At 42.9% G+C, this 25,507-nt stretch overlaps 1 protein-coding gene across 4 annotated transcripts in view; it reads right to left on the bottom strand.

Annotated features, from left to right (window-relative positions):
- Positions 1 to 25,507, bottom strand: part of Sh3rf1 (SH3 domain containing ring finger 1) — a 158,936-nt gene that overhangs the window by 45,016 nt on the left and 88,413 nt on the right. For all 4 annotated transcript variants that reach the window (XM_040742245.1, XM_040742246.1, XM_040742244.1 and 1 more), the window contains 2 exons: positions 14,048 to 14,323; positions 12,992 to 13,087 (listed from right to left, as the gene is read on the bottom strand). In XM_040742245.1, the coding sequence (XP_040598179.1) occupies positions 12,992 to 13,087; positions 14,048 to 14,323 (372 nt within the window). The remainder of the gene's footprint in view (positions 1 to 12,991; positions 13,088 to 14,047; positions 14,324 to 25,507) is intronic.

Here is a 25,507-nt window from a genome sequence, read left to right on the forward strand (position 1 = left end):
AAGCAACAGTGACTACAAACCTCACCAGAGCCTGCCATGGAAAGGGGTTTTGCAAAATAACCAGTGCTCCTTGAATGGGAGGCCTGAAGGCCAGCGGGCAATTTCTAGTTTATCATGACAGCCCTCACCGCCATTGGGCCCAGCTGCTAAAAATCCAACCAAACAAACAAATAAATAAATCAGAACTCTGCTTTTCAGCATTCTGATTTTGAAGGGAAAAGTACGCGCCACTGGGGGGGGGCTAATGAAGGCAGTGCTGTCAGAGAAAAGCCACAGGGAGAGCCTTGAACTTGTGTTACTCTAGGGTCCGCTCTCTGTCCTTGCTGACTGAACCACCCTCACTGTCCTGACTCCAGTCTTCTGTAGCATCACTCCTGAGTACCTCACACAGGAATGAGTATGGGCTAACATGTCTTGCAACCTGCAAAATCCAGTCCAAAGAAGCATTGTTCTTCTGATGACTCCATCTGCACTCACAATTCACTTACTCTGTGGCCTCAGGCAAGTCACTTTTTCTGTACGTGCTTCCAATGTCTCTTATGTAACAAGGCGCTGGAGTTCATGAACTGTAAAGTTTTATTCCTAAGTCTGCCTTTCCTCACTCCAAACACAAACGTCCCCTCAGAATACTCAGCAGATCTCCGAGTCAGGCGTAGAGCCCCTGGGCCATCAGGGACCAGACCCAGAACATTCATTGTGTCAGCGTTTGCTTTTTTGTTGTTGTTGAGTGACTATCATAAGCCAAGCACCGCACTGGGTGGGAGAGAGGGACGCATCCCTCTGACTCATGAGGAAAGAGGATTTGGGGAACCGAACAAGTTCCTAACAGTGGCGTTGGAAGATACACATTCTATGCCTGCAGAGCACAGGCGGGCGAGGCAATAAAGGCTGGACAGACCAACACGGAGCGATGGACGCGTTTGGTGACCCAGGGGAGGGAATGAACCTTTCGAGAGGCGCTGCTTGGCACTGTCAGCTGGCTTTCTGCTTAGCAAAAGAAAGCTAGAGAATAAGCTTTATGAAAATCCTCCTTGTCTATACCTGAGCAGGCAATTATAACAAAACCATTTGCGGGTCAAGCATGGAAGTCATCTGGGGGTCATGCTTGGGTGGCCTCTGCTTTATGGAAAGGTGAAGAAGAAAACAGCGACTACAGGAAGAAAACTACAAGGCACTCAACACCACAGGCTAACGGAAGACCTTGCTGTGTGTTCCAAGACAGCCAGCAAACCAGCACCCCAGAAATGAAAAGCGCAACAGTCATAAAAGGAGATTAAGACTAGTGGTAGATGTCATTCAGGGGACAGCAGAAGAGCTAAGAAAAAGGAATCCAGTGACAGAGAGGGAGGACTGATGAGCAGAGGGGTTAAGACTGGGCTGGTTTAACCCCCAGAAACAGCTGACCTGACAAGGGTTAGTTCTTGAATCCCAGGCATCAGCTTGGGAATCCAGCATAGGACTGATCATGACCCCCTGAATGTGGGTGTCAGTGAGGAGGCCTAGGTAATCTATTGAGCCTTGGGTAGTAGATCAGTATTGATCCCGGGCATACACATGGACTTTGGACTCCCATCCAACAATGAGAGATGCACTCTCACCCTGAACCCTTGGGGGAGGGTCTAGGCCCTGCCCTGGATGAAATGACAGACTATGGACACCCCCATGGAGGGCCTCACCCTCCCTGGGGAAATGAGGGGATATTGGAGGGATTGGTGGGAGGGCACGGGAGGAGGGGAGGGAAATGGAGAGGGACCTAGAATTGACATATGAAGCAACCTTGTTTCTAAGTTAAATTTAAATTTAAAAATAAAAATTAAAAAAAATAGAGTTAGTAACAACCAAGGTGACCATTTCAGGCCCAGAGGAGTAAAAAACTGAACTTTTAGAGCATGGGGGTGAGGGTGGGTGGGAGTTAGAGTCATAAGCTGAAGTGAATACAATCATGTAACGGACTTTTCAGGAGAGCCAAAGCATATCATATTCTCATATTAAGGGGTAACCAAGGGAAAGAAAACAAGTGACAGGAATCACAGAAAAGACAGAGGATGTGATCAGATCCCCAAAGGAGGCAAGGCCTGGGGAAGCCAGCAAATTCCCAGCAGAAGAAGCAGCTCACAGTCAAAGCACAGAAGAGCTCACGAGACAGAAGCAAGCACAACCCCAAAGCCCAGTTAGGACCCAGGAGCTGCTGGTACCCACTAGTCCTGAAGCAATACATCCACAGTTAACCATGGAGCTGGGAAGACAGGCCAGCCCACAGCTTTAAGATTGACATCAGTTGATGTCCGTGTCCTGGAGGAACTGGCAATACATGTGGTCTGTATGTGTTTCTATTTCATATATATATATATACACATCATCAATCAGAAACACCTATTAACTAGGAGGATACATTCCAACAATACATTTTATTTTCTAGAACCTCATTACCAGACGTAGGAACACAACAGAGGAAATACATATCTCCCAAGAGGTAAAGAGCATGGAATTGCCATTAAATTCTGAGTAAAATTTAGTCAATGAGAAATGACACGCAGACAGAAATTCCACAGCAATGCGTACACAGGCAATAAATCAGTGAGCAAGCATCCCCCGTCCAGATTCCTACGGTGTGAGGGCGTGGAGATGTACAGGGGTGGGGATGGGAGGGTGATCACAAAAGAAAAGAAGTGAGGGTGGTGAGCACCGAAACAGCATTGTGTCTATGGCTTCGCCTCACACCGCAGCATGTGTATGCCCAGAATGAGCGCTGACAGGAGTTTGTGTTGTAAGAGGTAACGTTGCTTTAACATCACCTAGGGAAAAGCTTTTCTAGCGCACTCTGCTGCATTAAAGACTTTTCTCCCAATGACTGCATCATCAGAATGGTTCTGTTCAAGCCACCTATGCAACACATCTGTATACAACACATCTGTACGCAACAATCTGCACACAAAACATCTGTACGCAGCACATCTGTACACAACACATCTGTACGCAGCACATCTGTACACAACACATCTGTATACAACACATCTGTACACAACACATCTATAAACAACAGATCTATACACAACACATCTATAAACAACAGATCTATACACATCTGTATACAACACACCTATGCACAACACATCGGTATTCAAGGGTTCTGTTCAACACATCTATATACAAGTGCTGAGAAAAGCATAAAGAATTTATTTATGTCTTCTCCATAAGAGATCAAATTGAATATATCTTTGCTTAGTAGGCCCCTAGTTATCAGCAATACTTAGGATGCATATGAAAATATAACAAATCCATTTTTAAAATGATGTTAACACATATCAAAATATTATGGCTTTGACTAATTTGTAATTTTTCTCTAACAACGGCAACCTCAGATTTTGAAGTTGAGTAATTAATCATTCTGAAAGATGAAACTTTTTCATGCTGGAACTTAGAACAGTTTCATATTTTTATGAAAAGTAAAAAATCTCTATACACTTAAGCAAAGCTGGACAATAATGGTTTTGTGCACCATTGGGAAGGCTACTTATCACATGTGCTCCACAGCAAGTGAGAGAAGAGCCTAGGGCACATTCGGGACCAGACACTCAGCAACTACTCAAAACAAAACACTTGTCTTAAAAGTGGTAAAAATAAACAAGTTATAGTTTAGCTAAAAGCCATTGGTTATTGGTACTGCAACAGCATGGAGAGAGAAAAAATAATGTAATATTGCAAAAACATAATGGAGAAAAAAGAGGGATATTTATTTAGTTTTCTATGTGATCCTCTTAGGCTTATTCATTTCCTCTTCATAGGCTACACCAGGCCTGTAGGGATGGGCCTAAGTTAGTATCACAGAGGTGACACAAGGACAGCGATGTTTGGCTTTCATAGGATGTATCTTGATGAACTAGAAGGAAAGGCTTCCAGAGAACTGACTCAATCTACTTATGTCTTGAAGAATGGGCAATTATCTATATGGACACTGGCAAAGACACATCCCAGGTGCACAAGCCAGAGGCTTCAAAGTGTGACTCTAAAACAAGCAGCAACACTTGGCTCACGTCCTTGCCCCTGCAGGGGAATGGCCAGGATGAAGAATCTGGGGATCCTTTGGGGAATCATGGTGTGTATTAGATAATAACATTTGGTCATTGGCTCTGATTAAAGCTCGTCAGGAGATCTACATTTGTATGTCCTATAAAGCTGCCTGGGGTATCGTAAACCATCCATTCTGGCAGTGAGACTCAACCAACAGTCATGGATCTCTGGACTCTCCCTCCCCTCCTTGGATGCTTTCCTAATGGGGACTCCTAAATTAGAAGGCGGCTGCTGATAGAGTGTGAACTTCCCTGTAAGACTTCCTCACCAAACCTAAGCAAGTCCCTTTCTGGCCACATCGCCAAAGGACCTGTCAGCGGAACTCACTCGATACTGGTCTCGACGCTACCATAGGAATCAGTGCTCATTTTCCTTTCATCATTGTGGCAGAAATAAAGGCAACGACCACCTATGTGAGGCTGGTACCTCACCCACACCAATGGATGTGGCGTTCCCCAGAAGCACACCCAAGGAAGGTACCCGCCCAGTCAGTCAGAATTAAGAAGAAAGGATTGTGCTAAGAATTTAGTAATTCTCCCTTTCTGATTTCTCACAACCATGTCTAAATTTCACCCAATAAAAATTTAGAACAGTAATAGAAACTTGGACGCTAATCAATAGAGTCATGCTCCTTCCAACTTTCTAACAATTTCCCTCAATTTCTTTCATAAGCATTGATTAAGCTTTTTAATTTTAAAGGGAAAAACATCAAAAATATAAATGATAGGAAATCTTTTTATATACTTCAGTCAACTCTTTGATTATTAGATTAAAGACTATTACTGTGCCCTTCTGCTATTATTATTCTCTAGAAAGTGGCTTTAGCAAAATAAATCATAATAAAGTCAACAATACCATTCTTAGCTCTATTGAGATCATGTGGGCAACATCAAACTCTGCACTGAGGCCTCCACTCCTTACCTTAGAAACAAGAACACCCCAAGGGAGGTGCTAGGATCCCAGGCTGGAGCTATCCGTAATGACGTCAGTACACTGGACTTCTCATTGGTAAAGTAGATAACACAGTGAATGCCCCAGCCTGAAGACCGTATCCCTTTGAACTAAAGTTTCACAACCTTTGACTAATGTTTCCCCAACCCTGCCCACTACCAGGAATTCTTTTTCTATATTACAATAGGAGTTCCAGATTTAATCTAGCGTGTGATTATTAACTATTTTAGCCTGAGAAGCTTCTAAATACTCAGCCTACATTTTTAAAAATTGTTTGTTTATTATTCTCGGGGTTTTGCTGCTGCTGTTTTAGTTTTATTTATTGCTAGGAGTCCAACCTGGCCTACAACCCTTGACCCTCTTGTCTAGATTAGAAGCACATGCCACCTGCCACCACACCTAGCCAACTACCACACCTGCCCAGCTGCAGCCTAGTTACACAAAACAAAAACAAAGAGTAGGAAAATATCTCACCAAGGAGGGTTGTACATGGTGGCACCTATCTGTGAACCTAGGACTGAGGTGCAGGAAAGAACTATATGTCTGAGGCTAGCTGGGCTAGAAAAACAAATGACGTCCCCAGGGTCACACACACCTACCCAATGGCTACTAGGCATGTAACTTCCTAATGTAATGACAAGATAAACCAGTAACAAATTATATACCAGGTAGTGAAAGATGAGACTATAGGCTGATTTAAAGTGGACAAAAAAAAATCTACAAACTAGTTTGGTTTGGACTTAGAAAAATTTGTTCTACAATTCCTTAGGTGGTGCAATTTATTCATTCGAGCAGTATTTTACTGAGAGACTGTTATGAGCAACCCTTGGTGAGAACCTGGGAAACCGCAATAAGCTATACAGTTCAAGGACTTAGTCCCATTCTGATGGGGGCAGGGAGTCTGGGGACCCGTGGTTAATCATTACAACAGAAAACCTGACGGAAAGATTACAGGCAGAAAAGGTGTAGCTAGTGAGGAAGAGTGACAGCGGTGACCATGGTCACAGGCACCACAAAGGGGCCAGGCTCCACTCTTAAGCATCTATAGTTTTAACAATGAGAAGACAAGACCCACAGTCACATAGAGCATTACTGGGTGGGCCACCACTTCCATCCCAGCCACCTGGCTCCACATTCCCAGTTTCCCCCTCTACCACACGGGATTTGTTGAGACAAGCAAGCAGGTAAGGTAATGATGTCCGAAGAGTGACACCTGGAAGAGTGACATCTGGAAGGCGCCTAAAGAATGAGGTACAGCCTTCCTTCTGGCAGCAATGGAACCGTGAGAACACCTGTCTCCTAAGACACTCTGCTCTGCTCTACGCCACCTGTGAAGGAACGTGCATCTTCAAGCTACCTATGACAAAAAAACATCAAGTAGCTGAACAACTTATTTGTTTAAGACCTTGGGTTGAGTGGGACCGCAAACAAAGGACTGGTAGTCAAAATCAAATGAGAGGTTCAGTAAAAATGTATAGTTCAGCATCAGTCTATAACGGGCAACAATGCCTGAGAAATACCCCAAATTCCATATTCAGCACTGTCTTCAACCAAACTTTCTGCTTGCTGAGAATCATGCCACCCTCGTCCAAATGACTGCTAAAACCAAGCGAGTCAGCATGGACTTAATGGGGTTGCTACAGTCTTCCCATCTGTTTTGCAGACAACTGGCATATTTGAACAAAGAGCAACAGGGTACTAATTTCTTCCTTTTGACTGTCATCAGTCCTTGACACATACCCTGGGGTGATTTCTTGAAGAATCTCCTGGACTTCCACAAGAATCTCTTATCTACAGCTGCTCTCTAGCTTGATCAAGTCAAAGAAGAGACTGTCCACATAGAACACAATTTACAACCTAAAGGAGGTCACACAGGGGCAGTCCTCAGAGGAAAGAATGAATCAGATTCAAGAAAAATAATTCTTTTGGGGCATTCAAGACAGGGTTTCTCTGTGGCTTTGGAGCCTGTCCTGGAATCTCTATAGACCAGGCTGGCCTTGAACTCACAGAGATCCCCCTGCCTCTGTCTCCCAAGTGCTGGGATTAACTACCACCACCTGGAAAGAATTCTTATCATAAGAATTAGACAGGGACTCCAAGGAACTGACAGGGTCTCCTATATCCTGATCTGGCCTCAGACTTGGATCTCTGATCATCCTGACTCCTCTCCCCGGGTGCAGAGATGACATGTGTACACTGCTGTACATGGTTTTATGCAGTGCTGGGGCTCAAATTCGGGCATGTTAGGCAAGCACTCTATCTGTTGAATTTCATCCTTAGCCAATCTTTGATGGGATTAGGGGCGTGTTGGCTTGCAGGAGAGTGCCAGGAAAGACAATGGTTCTGGGACTCCGAATTCAGTTCAGAGTATCCCGTCATGGTGCATGGTGACAATGGTCGTTTATTTGGCCATTGCTACACTCTGGCAGACTAAAGGTTATGTGTCGGCTTATAAGGTAGTAGGGAAATATTAAGCCCAGCACATAGGAGGCTAACGCAGGCAGAGGGTGAATTCAAAGTCAGCCTGGATGAAACAATGACTTCCAGGCCTGCCTGGGCTACATAGACAGATCTGTTCCCACCCCACCACATTTCCATCGTTTAGAGACAAATCTACAAATGAGCTTTGGTAGTACAGCTATGTTTAAAGGGGGCACGTTCTGTGTTGTCAAGCTGGCCAAGCAGGAAAGTTTTACAGAGCAAGAGGAAGCATTATTTAGGGGGAAAGCTTCGTTTTTGTCTGCATACTTTGTTTTATCTCAACGGACACTGGCCTAAAACACTGTCCACAACTGAAATACTGGGGTTCAGGCTGGCGGTAACTGAAACCTGCCTCCACTTAGGCCCCCAAGGCTGAAGCAGGTGTCACTCAGCCCCAATGCTCTGCTCCCCACTGGGAGTTTCAGCGTGACAGCTAGACATCAAAGCCTGTTCACAGGCTCGACAGACAGATGATTTGGTTCATGTCTTCACTGGAAAAGTTCTGGTTCAAATAAGGAAAACGCTCATAGTTGAGGGTGGGGGTGGGGTGGAGAGGGGATGGAAACACTTTCCCCCCTGTGTAGTTTACCTTTCCACTCTAAGTCAGAGCAAACAATCCTATGACTCCGATGACTGTAAGTGACTCTGGCCTCTCTGTGGGTGGATCATTTTATGCCTATTGAACCATCCTGCTGCACCTGCCCTAAATCAACAACAAAAACCCCCACATAGCACCACCTTCCACGTCTGCTAGCCCAAGCCCCGGCAGCAACAGTGATAACACCGGCAAGCAGGGGCAGGCTCCTCACTAAGCTGTGTTTGCTCACACTCTTCAGCATAACTATTCAAACACCTGGAGATGCCAGGAGCTTTCCACAACCCACAATGAGGATGCACACAAATAATACACCCAAAGGGATGCCTGTTAAGGATTTCTTTTTCTGTTGCCTTCTTCTAAGGCAGGAAAAACCATCTCAACAAACAGGAACATTTGAATGCGGGGATAGCACTCAAGCGCTGTAGTTAGCTTGAGGTACATTCTCATGGACACACAGCAGACACATCTATGTTTTAGGACACTCTGGCAATCTTACCGTCTAAGGGAGACACCGAGTGCTGGCTACCGTGACACAGTTTGCCGTTTTAGCTTTCAGAATCATGCCAAAACCAATGTGTCAGATAAAAAGACGGCAGAATAAGTGATAGTGGTTTTTTTTTGTTATGTTTTCACATGTTCAAAATAGACACTTTGATGTTTTAGATAACCGAACTGCCTTTAATTCCCCAGGCTGAGATCTCTCTTGCCTTCCGGCTTTCACATATGCAGGCCTCTCCACCTGGGTGTCCTCCTGCTCACAGTAAATGCACTTCTCATCTCTCTTAGTCAACATCTATTTACACATTTCGAGACACCGAGTTCTTTCCAGAAGTCTTCCTTGACCTCGGCAACTTGGAGCGCTTGCTTGGGCTTTGGTGGTTTCATTCTTCAAACAATGCCTTCAAGGTTGTTTTCAGCACAAAATGCTTATTACCAGCTCACAGTTCAGGACGTATGATGTAATGAGTGTCTGTTCCGAACGCTAACTGCCCAATTCATTTTGTGTGTGTGTCTGCATACGGATACACAAGGACGTGAGTCCATATGGAGGCCAGAGACTGATACTGGGTATCCTCCTCAATTTCTGCTCTGCCTTACACAGAATCTCTTACTGAACCCAGGCTGGCCGCCAGCAAACCCCCTGATTCCCACGACAGCTGGGATTACAGGTGTGCATTGTTGAATTCATCCTCTCCTTTTTCTTTCCAATTATTTATTTTATTATTTTTACTCTACTGCATTGATGTTTTGTTCACATGGCTGGCTTTGCTTTCTGAAGCCTCAAGCAAGCTTTAATAAATCATAAATAATTATCACCACAGAATGAGATGAGTATGCAATTTCATATATAGTTTTAAAAAAGATTTTCCTTCATCTGGTTTGGTCAAAAGCTTTCTGAACAATGCTAACGATAAAGGGGACTAAAGAAGTTACTGCACCTTTGAGTTTCTCAGACATCTATAGAACATTCCATCCAAACACAAAAGAATATACCTTCTCAGTGCCACATGGAACCTTCTCTAAAATTGACCACATCCTCAGCAACATATGAAACCTCAACAGGTACAAAAAAATTGAAAATATAACAATGTGCGATTGCACCTTTCCTGGGTCAAGGAAGAAATAAAGCAATTAAAGACTTCCTAGAATTCAATGAAAATGAAGACACAACATACCCAAACTTATAGAACACTTTGAAAGCAGTACTAAGAGGAAAGTTCATAGAACAAAGTGCCCACAGGAAGAAACTGGAGAATAGTCACACTAGAGAATTAACAGCACAACTGAAAGCTCTAGAACAAAAAGAAGCAAACGCACCCTTTTCAGTAGCCACAAACAACATAAAATATCTTGGGGTAATGCTAACCAAACAAGTGAAAGATCTGCATATCAAGAACTTTGAGTCCTTAAAGAAAGAAATTATAGAAGATACCAGAAAATGGAAAGATCTTTCATGCTCTTGGATAAGTAGAATCAACATAGCAAAAATGGCAATCTTGCCAAAAGCAATCTACAGATTCAATGCAATCCCCATCAAAATCCCAGCACAATTCTTCACAGAGCTTGAAAGAACAATACCGAATTTTATATGGAAAAATAAAAGACCCAGGATAGCTAAAACAACCCTGTACAATAAAGGAACTTCAGGAGGCCATCACCATCCCTGACTTCAAGCTCTATTATCGAGCTATAGTCCTTTAAACAGCTTGGTATTCGCACAAAAATAGACAGGCACACCAACAGAATCTAATTGAAAACCCTGATATGGATCCACATACCTACAAACACCTGATTTTGACAAAGAAGCTTCTGCAAGGCAAAGGACACAGTCAACAAGACAAAAAGGCAGTTCACAGAATGGGAAAAGATATTCACTAACCCCATATCTGACAGAGGGCTGATCTCCAAAATTTACAAAGAACTCAAGAAGCAAGTCTCCAAAACATCAAAGGACCCAATTAAAAAGTAGGGTACAGAACTAAATAGAGAATTCTTAGTAGAGGAGTCTAAAATGTCTGAAAGACACATAAGAAAGTGTTCAACATCCTTAGCCATTATGGAAATACAAATCAAAACAACTCTGAGATACCATCTTACTCCTGTCAGAATGTCTAAAATCAAAAACACCAATGACAATTTATGCTGGAAAGGATGTGGAGAAAGGGGCACACTCCTCCACTGCTGGTGAGAGTTTCAACTAGCACAGTCACTTTGGAAATCAGTATGGAGATTCCTCAGGAAAATGAGAATCAGTCTACCACAAGACTCAGCAATTCCACACTTAGGCATATACCCAAAAGATGTACATTCATACCACAAGGACATCTGTTCAACCATGTTCATAGCAGCATTATTTGTAATAGCAAGAACCTGGAAGCAACCTAGATGCACCTCAACTGAAGAATGAATAGAGAAAATGTGGTACATTTACACAATGCAGTACTACTCAGCAGAAAAGAAACAATGGAATCTTAAAATTTGCAGGTAAATGGATGGAACTAGAAGAAACTATCCTGAGGAAGGTAACCCAGTCACAAAAAGACAAACATGGTAGGTACTCACTCGTATATGGATATTAGACATAGAGCAAAGGATTACCAGCCTACAACCCACACCGCCAGAGAAGCTAGGTAACAAGGAGGACCCTAAGAGAGACATACATGGTTCCCTGGAGAAGGCGAAATGGACAAGATCTCCTGAGCAAATTGGGAGCATGGGAGTGGGGGAGAGGGAGCTAGGAGAAAGAGAAGGGGAGAGAAGGACATGAGAGAGCAGGAAGGTTGAGTCAGAGGAAGAATTGAGGAGAGCAAGAAAAAAGATACCATAACAGAGGGAGCTATTACAGGTTTAAAGAGAAATCTGGCTCGAGGGAACTGTCCAGAGATCTACAAGGATGACCCCAACTAACACTCTTAGCAATAGTGGAGAGGCTACCTTAAATGCCTTTCCCTGATAATGAGATTGATGTCTACTTTATATGCCATCCTAGAGCCTTCATCCCGTAGCTGATGGAAGCAGAGGCAGACACCCACAGCTAAACACAGAGCTGAACTCCTGGAATCCAGTTGCAGAGAGGGAGGAGTGATGAGCAAAGGGTTCAAGACCAGACTGGTGAAACCCACAAAAACAGCTGACCTGAACAAGGGGGAGCTCATGGACCCCAGATTAATAGCTGGGAAACCAGCATAGGACTGATCCAGACCTCCTGAATGTGGGTATCAGTGAGGAGGCCTCGGCAATCTATGGGACCTCTGGTGGTAGATCAGTATTTATCCCTAGCAAAAGAATGGACTTTGGAAACCCATTCCATATAGAGGGACACTATCTCAGGATAGACACACAGGGGAGTACTAGGCCCTGCTCCAAATGTTATGACAGACTTTGAAGATCCCCCATGGAAGGCTTAACCCTCCCTGGGAAGCAGAAAGGCGATGAGATAGGGAGTCAGAGGCAGGCAGGGAAGGAGGGGAGAGAGGGGGAACTGGGATTAACATGTAAAACAAGCTTATTTCTAATTTAAATAAAAAGAATAGAAAAAAAAAGAAGTTACTGCAGTATGATGTTCACTTAGTGACTTATCAAAGAACTACTCTGGGGACCACTGCTCTCAGTCTGATGTGGCAGCCTATGAAAGACGTAAGTAAACAAGGGTAAGTAAAAGGTGCTGCCACTGAGAGTTACACCTGAGTTTTATCCCTTGAACCCACACGGTGCAAAGAAATGGCCCCCAAAGTTGTCCTCTGACCTACTGCTTATATAACACACTAAATTAATAAGTGTAATGAAATATGAGAAATAAGTAAGCAAATAAAATGAATATGTTAACTTCTCATGTTTCTTGATCCTCAACTCAACACAGAAACCAGATCACACAGGTGATGGACAGTGAGTATGGGGTCCCTTCAGATCACACAGGTGACGGACAGTGAGTATGGGGTCCCTTCAGATCACACAGGTGACAGTGAGTATGGGGTCCCTTCAGATCACACAGGTGATGGATGTGAGTATGGGGTCCCTTTAGATCACACAGGTGACAGTGAGTATGGGGTCTCTTCAGATCACACAGGTGACAGTGAGTATGGGGTCCCTTCAGATCACACAGGTGATGGATGTGAGTATGGGGTCCCTTTAGATGGCACAGATGACAGACAGTGAGTGTGCAATCCCTTTAACAAGCCACAGGGATGGTTGCAGAAGTGAGACAGGGCCATATTTGATGATCTTCAGTAGCCGAGGACACAAGGAAGGGAGTCTTTCCAATCCAACAGCAGAGGCTTTTAAAGTCACTGCCAGTGCTCTGTGCCACAAGGATCTCAAAATACCTAATGTGCATAATTAAGATTTATTAACTAAGCTGAATATGATTCAAGATTGCACAAATTAACTTACCTCAACATAGGAGATTGGAAATATTCCTATTTTATCTGCCAGCATCCCCTCAGCCCAGTTTTCATCCACTCTGCGGATCACCGTCAGTACGTCATCCTGAAGAAGCAACAAATCATGAGCCTCTCTTGATCACATTAAATTTACCACCCAATTAGCATCCTAAGTAAAGGGACTGGAGTTCTAATAGTAGATGAGCTACAATTCTGTAAAGTGTCTTTAGTACACGAAACACAATATTTTCACAAAGGAAACAGGACCGCCAGTCAATCTGATATCTTCTAAATTTTGTTATTACACTCACTGCAGAGGTGGTGGGAACAAGCAATGGTCGCGTGTGGATCTCACAGGACACCATGGGTGAGGTGGCTTTTTCCTACCATGAGTCCTAGTGAGCAAGTGCCTGCATCAACAGGGACACCTCGCCGAACCCTAAGGTCCTCATAGACATCTGTAAAACCACAAACTTCTACCAAGAGGCCAGACACTGGCTTTTAGAGCAGCAAATTGCAAAGGCGGTCTCCCTAGCATCTTGGACATCTGTCTACATTGGTCTCAGACATTTCTCGCTATGTTTGATAGCGCAGAAAACGCTCACTGAAATACACAGTCTATTGCTTCACGTCACAAAAGCACAGTTTCTGCTTGAAAGTTGAAACCACCTCATTAATTCAGTAAATATATTCCTGCGTGCTTTTAAGCAAGGAAATTTACACATAAAGTAAGAAGTAATGATGTTTTATTTGCTCTTTGGAATCGCACTTCGGCATCCTTGGATGGCACACACATGCCCCCCCCCCTAAAGTGATTCAGAAATCAACTGACTCTAACCAGGAAAACGAGGCTACAAAAAACAACACTGGCCCAAATCATCCTTCGTAGAAGTCGTCACACAAAATTACTTTCCTAGTGGCCTGCAGCCTGCTTCCTGGTATCTTTAGACGCACAGCGACAGAGTTCACACAAACTATTTTCTTTTTCTGCAAGATGAAACGCCAGCCCTATCCCAGGTGTGAGGGAATAAACAGAAAAGCTGAGAGCACCCCCTGGATACTTCACCTTTGCGAAGGGAAGGCAATCTTTGTCAGCCTCCTTGTCTTTCACTTCGAAGTCGTAAAGTGCCTTGCACTGAGGCGGGGGCTGAGGTAAAGGTTTGATGATCTGCACGAAGTTGGTGGGGAAAAAGCCGTGGACCCCATTGACTTCCCCATGGTACCAATTTTCATCCACTTGTCTTCGCAAAATGATGATGTCACCTTTGCTGAACTTAAGGTCTCCAGGCTCTTTTCCTTCGTAGTTATATAATGCTTTGGCACATGGTAACTGAGGTATACCCTTAAAGAAAGAGAGGGATTTCAGTGAAATAACAGCCAGATAAAGTCTCTGAAAATATGATTGCATTCTTGTTGTTTTTAAGTCAGGATCAAATCTATCAACTTGGCCTTTAGAAGAAAATCTTACAGAAAAAACTAATTACATTTACTACAATACAAATACAAAGAGAGTGGTATCTCTGTATTATCCGCAATACAGCCTCTATGCCTAAATTTAATATAGTGAAGCTTTGGTTTTGTTTGCCTGGGATTATTATCTAAGTCTGTTTCCTGGTATGAAATTAAAAAATTCATAAAAACCAAACTTAGTTTTTATATGAATTGTTTATTCATCAAGATAGATGGATGATAAGGTTGGAGAAGAAAAATTTAAACCAAAGCCTAATTTATCAACTTCATAACTTCTCCTAAGCAGATTAGATTTTGGGCATTTTTCTCATGTGTCTTTTAATGTGGGCATCAAATCTTAATCTTGTTATGAACTCAGTATGTATTTAGTAAGACTCCTTTCTATGGCCAAGTATAGAATATAGCAGTTAATATGGCCCCAGAGCCCGAGCGAACTAGTTAGCACTACAATTAGCTCTACTCGATACAGCCTAAAGTCACCTGACAAAGTCTCTGCTGAGCCCTTATCTTTATGAGATTGCTCTGTGGGTATCATAGGTGAATGTCTTGACTGTTAAAAGTTTGTTTTTGAGGTACTGTCCTGATTGTTAAGGATCTGTCTGTGTGGGGCTGTCTTGATTGTTAAGGGTTGGTCTGTGTGGGGCTGTCCTGATTATTAAGGGTTTGTCTGTGTGGGGTTGTCTTGATTGTTAAGGGTTGGTTGTATAGGATTTTTTGTTGATTGTTAATTGACATAAGAGGGTCCAGTCCACTATGGGCAGCACAATTTCATGAACACACATTCCTGAGCTGTATAAGAAAGGTAGCCAAGGAAGATCCTGTAAGTCAGCCATCAGTTTTTTTCCATGGTTTCTATTTCAAATTCTCTTTGACTATTACCCAGGGTATACGTCAAATAAATCCTTTACTTGTTGTTTTTGACCAGAAAGTTATCACAGCAACAGAAAGGAATATAGAACACTGGCCTCTCAAGCTTTATAATCTACAAGTTTTCAGACACGGTCTTTCACAACTTAAGATATTCAACTTGTTCTTCCTGGCTAAATAGCACTGTGAGGCTGAAAATCACAGAAATGAGATTTTAAATATTGCAATCTGTTTTTTTAAAGGGAAGTTAAAAAATGAGTGCACTTCCAAGACCATTTAATCATCTAATGAATTCACCATGACACTTCCCAATGGCTCGTGGTGCCCATCCGTGAACATTAGTCAGCACTTTAAGACGCCTGGCCTCCCTAGAGCACTGTTGCCTGTCACTGATGCAGAGGATAAATGTTGAATCAAATACATCTCTAATAATTCACAGAATTAGATTATGACCTTCTGCTCCTCGTATGTTCATCCAAGTACCCATCCACGTGGAACACACTCATCAAGCTTTTACTTTTTCACCGGGCAATGTGCTACTGCCAAAGACTTTAAAAGGAATAATGCATAATTCTCCTCCTTGAAGGACAAAGCAGGTGAAGTCATGATAATCCAGTGGTGTGAGTTCAATGATGGAAGCATCCATTGACAATGGGGAGAGAGAACTTGGGACTCAGCAGATGGGAAAAATGAAATATTTCCCCAAGGCTTCATGGAAACCTAAGGGGTTGGCTAAACAAAGTTGGGTTAAGGGGGTTAAAAAACGAAATGGGAGCATTCCACCGAGAGGGAATAGTACTAGCAAGGATGACCAGAAAGACACAGGCACGGGAAGAGCACTAGCAACATAAGGTTCAAGACAGGCCAGTGGTACCAAGTTTACAATGGATCTTGAACAACACTCTTAACAGTCTTGGATCAATAGCTCCCTTTAAGCAACACTCAAGGGTTTGAAGCCCAGATGGATATGTCACACTGTGGTGCAGGCAGATGAGGCTAGCAGAAAAAAAAATAGAAAATGGGGGAGCTGTGCAATGGCTGATTTTTTTAAAAGTTTAATCTTTCCAAGAAAGTAAAGGAGTATTTGGGTTTGTGTTCTCCACACTCAACTCATATATACAAAGATCAACCTTTAACACTCTTGATGGGAACAAAGTTTTAGAATAGTTTCCAATCATTAGATTGTTTTATAACCAGCCTACCCAAACCTCTTTGCTAAATATTTCTGCTGGAATTAAGGCAAATAGTAATTCTTTCTCTCAAGATATCATTCAGTCGTCACTGATCCATGTGATGCCAAGTAAAATGACTCTGAATATCAGTATCCTTGGAAGACATGAGTTGAGCCTTCTAGAAACACTGATGTTCCCCTGTGCTCTTCTGAATTCTGCCTTAAGATATAGCTTCTAATGGTGTAACTCTTGTTGTTTGACCTTGATATGACCTTGCAACTACGTCTGCTTCTGTGCCCTCTGGTCCCTCCCACGTGGTCTTCGCAATGCGATGAACTGATTATATTCCCCAATTTTGGGGAAGGTAGAATTCAAGTCTTTGTCTATCCTCACTCCATTCTTTGCTGTAGTAAGTATTTCTCAAAGCCTGGCTACCACAGCTTAGCAAAACTTCCGAAAGTCAGTTTGAGGAAATAAATGTGAAACAGCACAGCAATAAGTGTTGCTGGGGAGGGGGACAGAAAGGCCTGAGAAGGGCATGACAAGGGACGGAGCTAACTCTTGCATCTGACGAGACTGTGAAAGGCCATGGGGGATAGAAACAGGCTCATCAGTGTAGCTGCTTGTTGGCTGTGTGACCTTGGGCAGGTCAGCTTCCCTGTACCCTGACTGTGTCATCTGGAATTGTGGTGAGGATCTGGTGAGCTTATGCATTTAAATTTCATAAAATAGTCTAGAAGGGAGTAAATGCTTCACTTGTGAACTATCATCATCATCATCATCATCGATCAATGTGGAAAGCCTGATCACCAGTGAAATGGGGCGCTTGACAATGCATTTGTTTTCATGTAGCTGAACCCTTTTCCTTTTGGATAGATTCACACAGCAATTACAATATATGTATGTGTGTATGTATATATAGACACCCACATGTATATATATACACACATACACACACACACACATATATATATACACATACAAACATACATATATACATATATTTGTGTTTTTCTCTACAATGATGCAAAGAATTTCCTCCTAGGAAGTGCTCAAGAATTTTGAAATGTGCATTTCTGAAGCACACATTTGTTTTCTGAGACAAGTCCATTCATCTTCTGGTTGCACAAAAGAAATTACAGATTCACTGGCATGCACCATTTAATAGGGGATGGCATTTTAGATGTGGCTGTAGTTCATCTTGACAGGGCTCATGCAAGGCATTGGAAGCCTGCATGAATTAATTGGAAATCCTATTACAAACTCAGTGACAAATAACTCTATTCACCATTATGGCCCGTTCTCTCAATTTCAACCACACACACCTCAATTAGCTCTGTTTGGCTGGCTCTACCCCAGATTCATGCCAGACAAATCCACACACCAAGGTTCAGATGTAGCGCTCTTGGAAACCATTTTCAACTGCTCCTTGAAGAGATCTATAAAGCTTTTGTGATATGCTGATGTGGAAATGGAGGGAATTTTATTTCTTTACAGATCATTTCCACACCCCAGTGTCCTAATGGACTTATTAACTTTTCCACAAAGCAAATCTATTAAGTGCTCCTAAAATCATCAAGCATCCTTAATAGAACAAGTAGCAACGGGGAAAACCTATTATGATGATGGCGCTATGCATTACGGTTAGCCCGGGGTTACTGGCCCCCATGCAACCAAAACTTCATTAATTCACACTGACTTGCTAAATGTTGACTGCCACGGTTATTCCGGTGATCAATAACCACAGAGAAAGGGTCATAAAGCTTATGGCGACCGAGCCCACGAGCAGACATTGGCGCATCTGGTAGTATTTTTCCATGGTGCTCTTTCTTCAATTAAATTCTAAGACACTAAAAAGCCAGTTTGTGTCAAGTTTCTCAAAAGAAAGGCTTCCCACATTAAATAAAACGAATTCTCCCCTGATTTCAAATCGAGCAAAGTTCAGTGATCTTTAGAAAACTTATTCCCACACAGACTGCAGATGATTAAGGATAAACGGTTTAACGACTTGGAAGAGCAATAAAAGAACACATTTTCCTGCAACATCTGAAGGAAAAAAGGCAAAACAATTGGTTTGGCAAAAAAAAAAAAAACCCTCAGACTAGTCTTGTGGGTAAAATACATCCCGAGCCCAGGGAGGCAAGGCCCTTCCCATTCATCTCCCCCGAAAGGTCTGAGAGTCGTGTCATCACCCCGGCCTCTGCCCTCTGAGCCTTCAGCTGCTTGTCTTCTGGGCCCTCACGTCAGGCCAAGGCCCCCGAGGAACCACAGGGCTTAGATTTCACTCGGAGACTTTCACTTGGCTACACATGAAAGGGAGGGTTAGAAGGAGAGAAAGGCGGAGAGGAACCGCACTGCAGTCTAACCTGGGGTGTACGGCTGTCATTCAGGCAGCCGGCCTTATCAAAAAGCTTGCCAGCAGAGGCAGGCCAAGTATTAGAACAACTCTTTGTCAGCAGCAATTTCAATAAATGCTGAATTGTTATTTTGTTCATTAAAAAGAAAAAAAAGAGCAGGACAGTGGGTCCGCTTTACTTTGCAATTAATGTTTGCTTCTGAATTACACATTCAAGTTGTTACGGATGACATTAAACCCCTCGCACAATCTGCACATAAATATTTGTGATTAAATGCTTTCCACTCCTATTTCTGCACCATCAAGCACACTCCAGTATATCTGGCAAAATGCTACTTGATGAGCCAGCTGAGAGTCCAACAGGTAAATAAAACACTCACTGCCAATTTATTTCATAGACTCAAAATGCCAGTGCCCAGATATACATGCAAGGCGCCCTCTCTAAATTCAGGTGCCTTCATGCATTTCTTACTGCTCCATAAAGTAAAACAGATTCAACGACCTACTGAAAAGAAAGTCTAAAAGACACTCTTACAGCAGGGACGGCTGTAAAATGTGAATTCAGTTATATCCAAACTGGCACTTAACTCTGCCCGATTCAAGCTCAACTTCCAAAAACTTGTCCGGAAAAAAAAAAAAAACCGAGGAACAAAGAAATAAGACACAGTAGTACTGCACACAGAGAAGCAAGCAGCACAGAGGACTAAAAAATAATTTTTAAAAACTGAGTCATTTATTTGGGTATGTGTGCATCCGTGCATCATGTGTGAGTATGCATGACCTCTAAAAGCATGTAGAGATCAGAGGACAATTTGGTGGGGTCCTAGGGATTGAACTCAGGTCACCAGGCTTGCACAGCAAGCTCCTTAGCCCCCTGAGCCATCTCACCGACCCAATATAATATACTTAGTGGTCATTAAGAATAAAGCTTGTTCTTAGGGTGTCGAGGTCAGATCATTACTCAAATATGATTGGGCTCTGACTTGAAATGTTTCCATTTCAATAGAATGCTCCAATAATTACTGCAAGCTACATTTCCAAAGCAGTGGGGGAATTTAAAATGTCCTCTTAGACCATATATCATTTGTTGTTTACTTTAACATTTACATGTAGGGAGCATTGTGCTACGGGTTTTCACCACTTCCTTAAGCTTCTGCAATTGCGATCTCACTCACCCCAAATTTGTCAATGAAAACATCTGTGTAAGTGCTCTGCAGTGGTGGATTGTACCCCGAAGCTCTAAATAGCCTATCAGAACTTACAGCCTACTGCGGCTTTGTAAATAATCAGCACTTCAGAGGAAAACTCTTTCCCACTTAATTTATTTTTTATTTTTATTTTAGGGTGCCTGGGAACCAACACAGGGCCTGGTCCATGCTAGGTAAGCCTTCTACTGCTGAGCTACATCCCAACCCTACATTCATCCACTCTGTCCATTCTACTATCCTAGTATACACACACACACACACACACACACACACACACACACACACACACACACACACACACACACACACACGGCTGTTTTCTCCAGCTTTCTCTTGAGGCAAGCCTCTTTATCTAGCCAACCTTTCTCCCCTACTCCAGACCTGGTTCCAATTTCACTCTACCTCAAAAATGTGGGCTGACACAGGCCAGCCTAATGGGGTGGAGAACAGGACACTTTGGCAAAAACAAAAACAAACAAACAAAAACACCTTATATTTAAATAAAAAATGAGAGAGAGAGAAAAAAAACAACAAAAACTAAGATGGAGGGGTAAAAAGAACCAGCAAGATGAAACCACGGTAGTCAGAATAACTCCTGAAACATGGTCTTGTCGACATCTACACTGTCTTTACAATCTAGAGATGATTCCCAGTGACCTCTTAAATCAAATTCATGTTCTAAATCATCGGTTTTATGGCCCTCAGCTAGGGTTGACCGTTCCACCTCATATTTTCTACCCCCCCCCCCCCCCGGCAAACAAAGCAGTTGCTGTCAGCACCTCCAGGCTCTCACATACCTACCGTTCCTCCACCACCAGAAGTTACTGTGAGCAGCCTAGGTCTCCTGCCCCCAGCCCTGGTGCTCAGTCAGGTTTGTTTCACTGTCTACCTGCTGCTGTGAAACAAACAGCCTTTGCACACTGTAAAAATGTACTGCTCTCATTAGTTAATAAAGGGCCGACTAGCCTATAGCTGACCTTGGGCGGGACAGCCAGACTAGGAGGATGACGGGAAGAAGAGGGGCAGAGTCTCGGGAGTCCCGAGGGAGATGCAGAGGAAGCAGGAGATGTACATGCCACACTGAGTTGGGTACTGAGCCACGTGGCAGAACACAGATGAAAAAATATGGGTTAGTTTAAGCTGTAAGAGCTAGCTAGTAACAAGACTGAGCTATCGACTGAGCATTCACATTTAAGTCTCTGTGTGGTTATTTGGGACCCTGCTGGTGCAGGAGAGCACCTACCTCAGTGTCTGTGGATAAATTAAGGCTGGAATGAAAAATAGATGCAGTTGTCCCTAGGGGACTGAATGCTAACTCGTGGATGGACAAGTGGAAGAAAATTATATTCAAGGAAAAGCAAGTAGAAAGACGGTCGTGTAGGTAGGTTTACCAGCTTTGGATACGCTGTACAGTACACACAATCATATATTTATGAGTCTCCAGGGCTGACTGCTATGTTGTCCTTTTGAAGTTATCTTCCGTGCATCCTCTGTGCGTGCTACGTGATAGGCATGGGGTTCTGAAATGTGAGTGGCATACGAATCCTAAAGGAGGAGGCATTCCACTCCTGGAGTTCTGGGAAACCTGAGGCCCTCAGAAGTGATCCAGAGACACCCAGGGAAATGTGAACAAGTCCTGCTAATTGATAGCCTCGTCCACGTACAGAAAGCATTCTGGACATGAACAGCTGAATGCTTTCTGTGAAGCAAATTGCCGGCATTTGAAAAATGTAAAACAGACTATGTAGCAAACCACAGCAAACAAATATTTTCCTTGCAAATTCATTCGGTGGTTATGAGGAAATAGTCCTATAGCTGATTTATAGGTTTTTCTTGGACGGCTTTAAAAGGGGACTGCCCAGCTGATAGACAAAGCTCTAAAACAAATCTTATGAATGTCTTTAAGGGAATACAGTAATTGAGGATGTAATTCCCTGCAGTAAAATGCAGGAAATTCATGTCACTCATTGTCTTGAATGTTCGTTTGCTATTTCACTACGTGCTCCATAACTGTGATAGTATTTTGCAGAGGGCATAGAAACTTATTGGGGAAATCCCTTGCAGTGACTTGAGTTTACTAGCTTGAAGACTCAAGGCATGATAGGAAATATTCCCTGGCAAAATGTTAAGTGTTTGCCTATTGGAAAGCAATTTGGTTCCTGTTAAGGCAGCTGCCCTTTCTGTGCCCTGTGCTAAATATCTCACCTGGGTTAGACAGGCAGGAGTGGTCACATACCAGGAACTCTGTATGTCCTCACAGAAACCCAGGCCAGGAAGAACAAGGACACGGCATGAGAGTAGGCCGTGCTATTGTAAAGGTCTTAGAGAAATCCAAATCAAATCTGACAATGTGATCTTATCATGTATTTGTATATGTTCACATGTATTTGTGCATGTGTGTCTTCATGTCTTAGGAGTATGCCCACATTACTTAAAACAATGAATGTGAACAACAGTTTCACAATTAAAACAACATAACAATGGATCCAAGCACATGTGGTCAATAGACAAAAGTGCCAAGGCGATTTGACTGTAAAAGAGATAAGCTTATCAAAAGATCCTAGAGCTTTTGGGATGGCATGAGACTTGACCCCTATCTCATACCATATGAACAAACCTGACTTCAGATGACTTCCATAATCAAACGTGAAAGTAGAAACTTTAAAGTTTTCTAGGGGGGAAAGAGAAAATAGTTTAGTAATGAACTAGGAAAAAGAGAAAATAAAAACTAACCATAAAAGTTCATAAACTAGACTTTCTTAAAAATGGATAGTTCTGTTTATTCAAAGACACAATGAAGAAGATAAAATGTAAATGATGAGTAGGAAAATATTTTCTTTCTTTCTTTCCTTCCTTCCTTCTTTCTTTCCTCTTTTTTGTTTTTTCAAGACAGGGTTTTTCTGTGTAGCTTTGGAGCCTGTCCTGGAATTGGCTCTGTAGACCAGGCTGGCCTCGAACTCACAGAGATCCGCCTGCCTCTGCCTCCTGAGTGCTGGGATTAAAGGTGTGTACCACCATAGCCCAAGGGGAAAATAGTTTCAAAGTTAAAATCTGACAAAAGGCTCAATCCAGAAACACAAAAACTCCTATGAATCAACCAGAAGCAATCCATTTGCATTTGGAAAGGGACAAAAGAGGTTGGAGAGGTCATTCAGTAGTCAAAAGCTCACACTCCTGTGGCAGGGAAGCAGGGTTCAGGTCCCAGCACCCTCGTTAGGCAGTTTACAACCGTGTGTAACTCCAGCTCCAAGGGAAGGCCTCTGGCCTTCAAACCTCTACACTCAGGAGCACATACCAACACGCAGATACAAGTGTATACATACATAACTAAAAATGATAAAAGTAAACCTTATTTTTTTTCCAAAATTGAAGATCCAAATGCAGAAAAGGGAGTTGTACTATATGGTCATGATCAGGAGATAACACCTTGGGTAATAGTAGAATCCAAAATACTACTACAGTGAGATATTATTTCACATTTATTAGACTGATGAAAATTTAAGAATGATTGGGCTACAGCTCAATGACAGAACACTCGCCCAGGTTCACTCCCCAGGGCTACAATATCAACAATAAAGAGAGTAATGAATGAATAGTTTAAAGATTGATAACAGAAAATGTCAAAAACAAGAAGGAAGCAGGACTTCCATAGATTATAAGACTAATTCTTGTAACCATACATAGATTACTGTATGACCTGGCCGTTTCACTCTTCTATATTAACTAATATAAGCATCGGAAACATTATGTCTACACAAAGACTTGTGCAAAAATGCTCCTGGGGGCACTGTTCATAAATACTGAAGAGAATCAAATGTCCATCAGGATGGAAACAGACGATGGACCACTCCCCAACTGTATCAATGGGGGCTGTGGGTGCAGCTTCGTGGCACCATTGGCTAGTTGACACCATCGGCTTAGGACGCTGTAGCCCTGGATTGACCCTACAGCGCCACCACCAGGGGCTTAACAAACGCACTACACGTCGGTGCAAATATCCCACATAAGATATCACGAGATCACACTGATAAAGCACTCAGAGATAAGCAGGACAAACCAACTGTGACAGAAATCAGAATAGCAGGTCCGTGTGAAATGGGAAGTCTGTAACAAGAGGCATGGGAAAGATTTTCAAGACTATATTCTGCATCTTGGCAGGGACACAAGGTACCCAAGCGAACACATATCCATATGAAATAGATTGTTCACTCATGAGCCATACTTCACATGTAACTGTTACCTCGGTTAAAAAAAAAAAAACTTTAGAGCTAAGACTCGAAGCAGCACACAGATTAAAAAGAAAACTCAGGAGTGACCTAATACACCAGGCGTGCTGGCATGTATCAGTACGGAAGAGGAAATGTAAAACTCCAGAGTGAACAAGCTATAGTGGCAAAGCTTGGAAAGCAAGCAATCTGGAGTATGAGATAGGCAGGAGCGACTTTTTGGCACTGCAACATGCACCATGACTTTGTCCCCTTCAATGTTCAGGTTTGAGAAGTGCATACTCAAGCTCACACGCACATGCACACGCACACACACACACACACACACACACGCATGCGCACACAAAATCTCATAATGTTTTAAGTAAGTTTTGAACTCTGTGTTGCACCACTTCCCTGTCTTTCCTTGGCTGTGGGTGGCATAGGGGCTGTATGTGGACACACCTGCCAGGACAGACACTGTCCCAAAAGGAAAGCTATCCCCAAGCAGGCAAGAGGATAGGAAACGCGGAATGTCTGCTACAATCTGACCCTGCACTGAGCACCTGGCAGCCTCTCCACCCGTCCAAGATACACTCTAAATCTTACGAACAAAGGAAGTGAGAACTACGACGGCATGCACCGTCATTTGGGGGAGATCAAAGCCGATGAAAGTATGGGGAGATATTATGATGGACAAGCCGCGGAACTGAGATGCGTTAATAGGGCGGTGCTCAGAGTTCAGCTTTCAGCACTTTGAGAAGGTCTCACACAAAGAGAGCAAGGCCAGTTCATAGTCACTGAAGAAGAAACACAGCTTAGACGGATGTATGCATTATTTAAGATGGATAAAAGAGTCTCCTGGCAGGGAGAACTGTTAAATATTGCAATGACTTATGATAGCTCCTTCACTGGAGACTTGTGAAGATAGGACTGTCTCACAAGCCCGGCTCTGCTTCCAGGCAGTGGCTTCTAGGAATACTATGAGCTCTTTAGCAGTTTAATGAAAAACTATTATTGATTCTTGTCCTAATTCTCTTTGAAGGGTAGACTCAAGAATAAGGTTTTGTGGGTGTTTCTGTTGTTGTTGTTGTTTTTCTTGACAACTAGATACAACCTAGAGTCATCTGGACAAAGAAACTCAACTGACAAAATGCCCTCTTCGGAATGGCCTGTAAGTAAGTCTGTCCGGCATCTCCTTGATGAATGATTGACATGGGAGGACCCAGCCCATTTTCCACCCTAAGG

This window comes from Mesocricetus auratus, unplaced genomic scaffold, assembly GCF_017639785.1.
Source record: "Mesocricetus auratus isolate SY011 unplaced genomic scaffold, BCM_Maur_2.0 Super-Scaffold_6731, whole genome shotgun sequence".
NCBI lineage: Eukaryota > Metazoa > Chordata > Mammalia > Rodentia > Cricetidae > Mesocricetus > Mesocricetus auratus.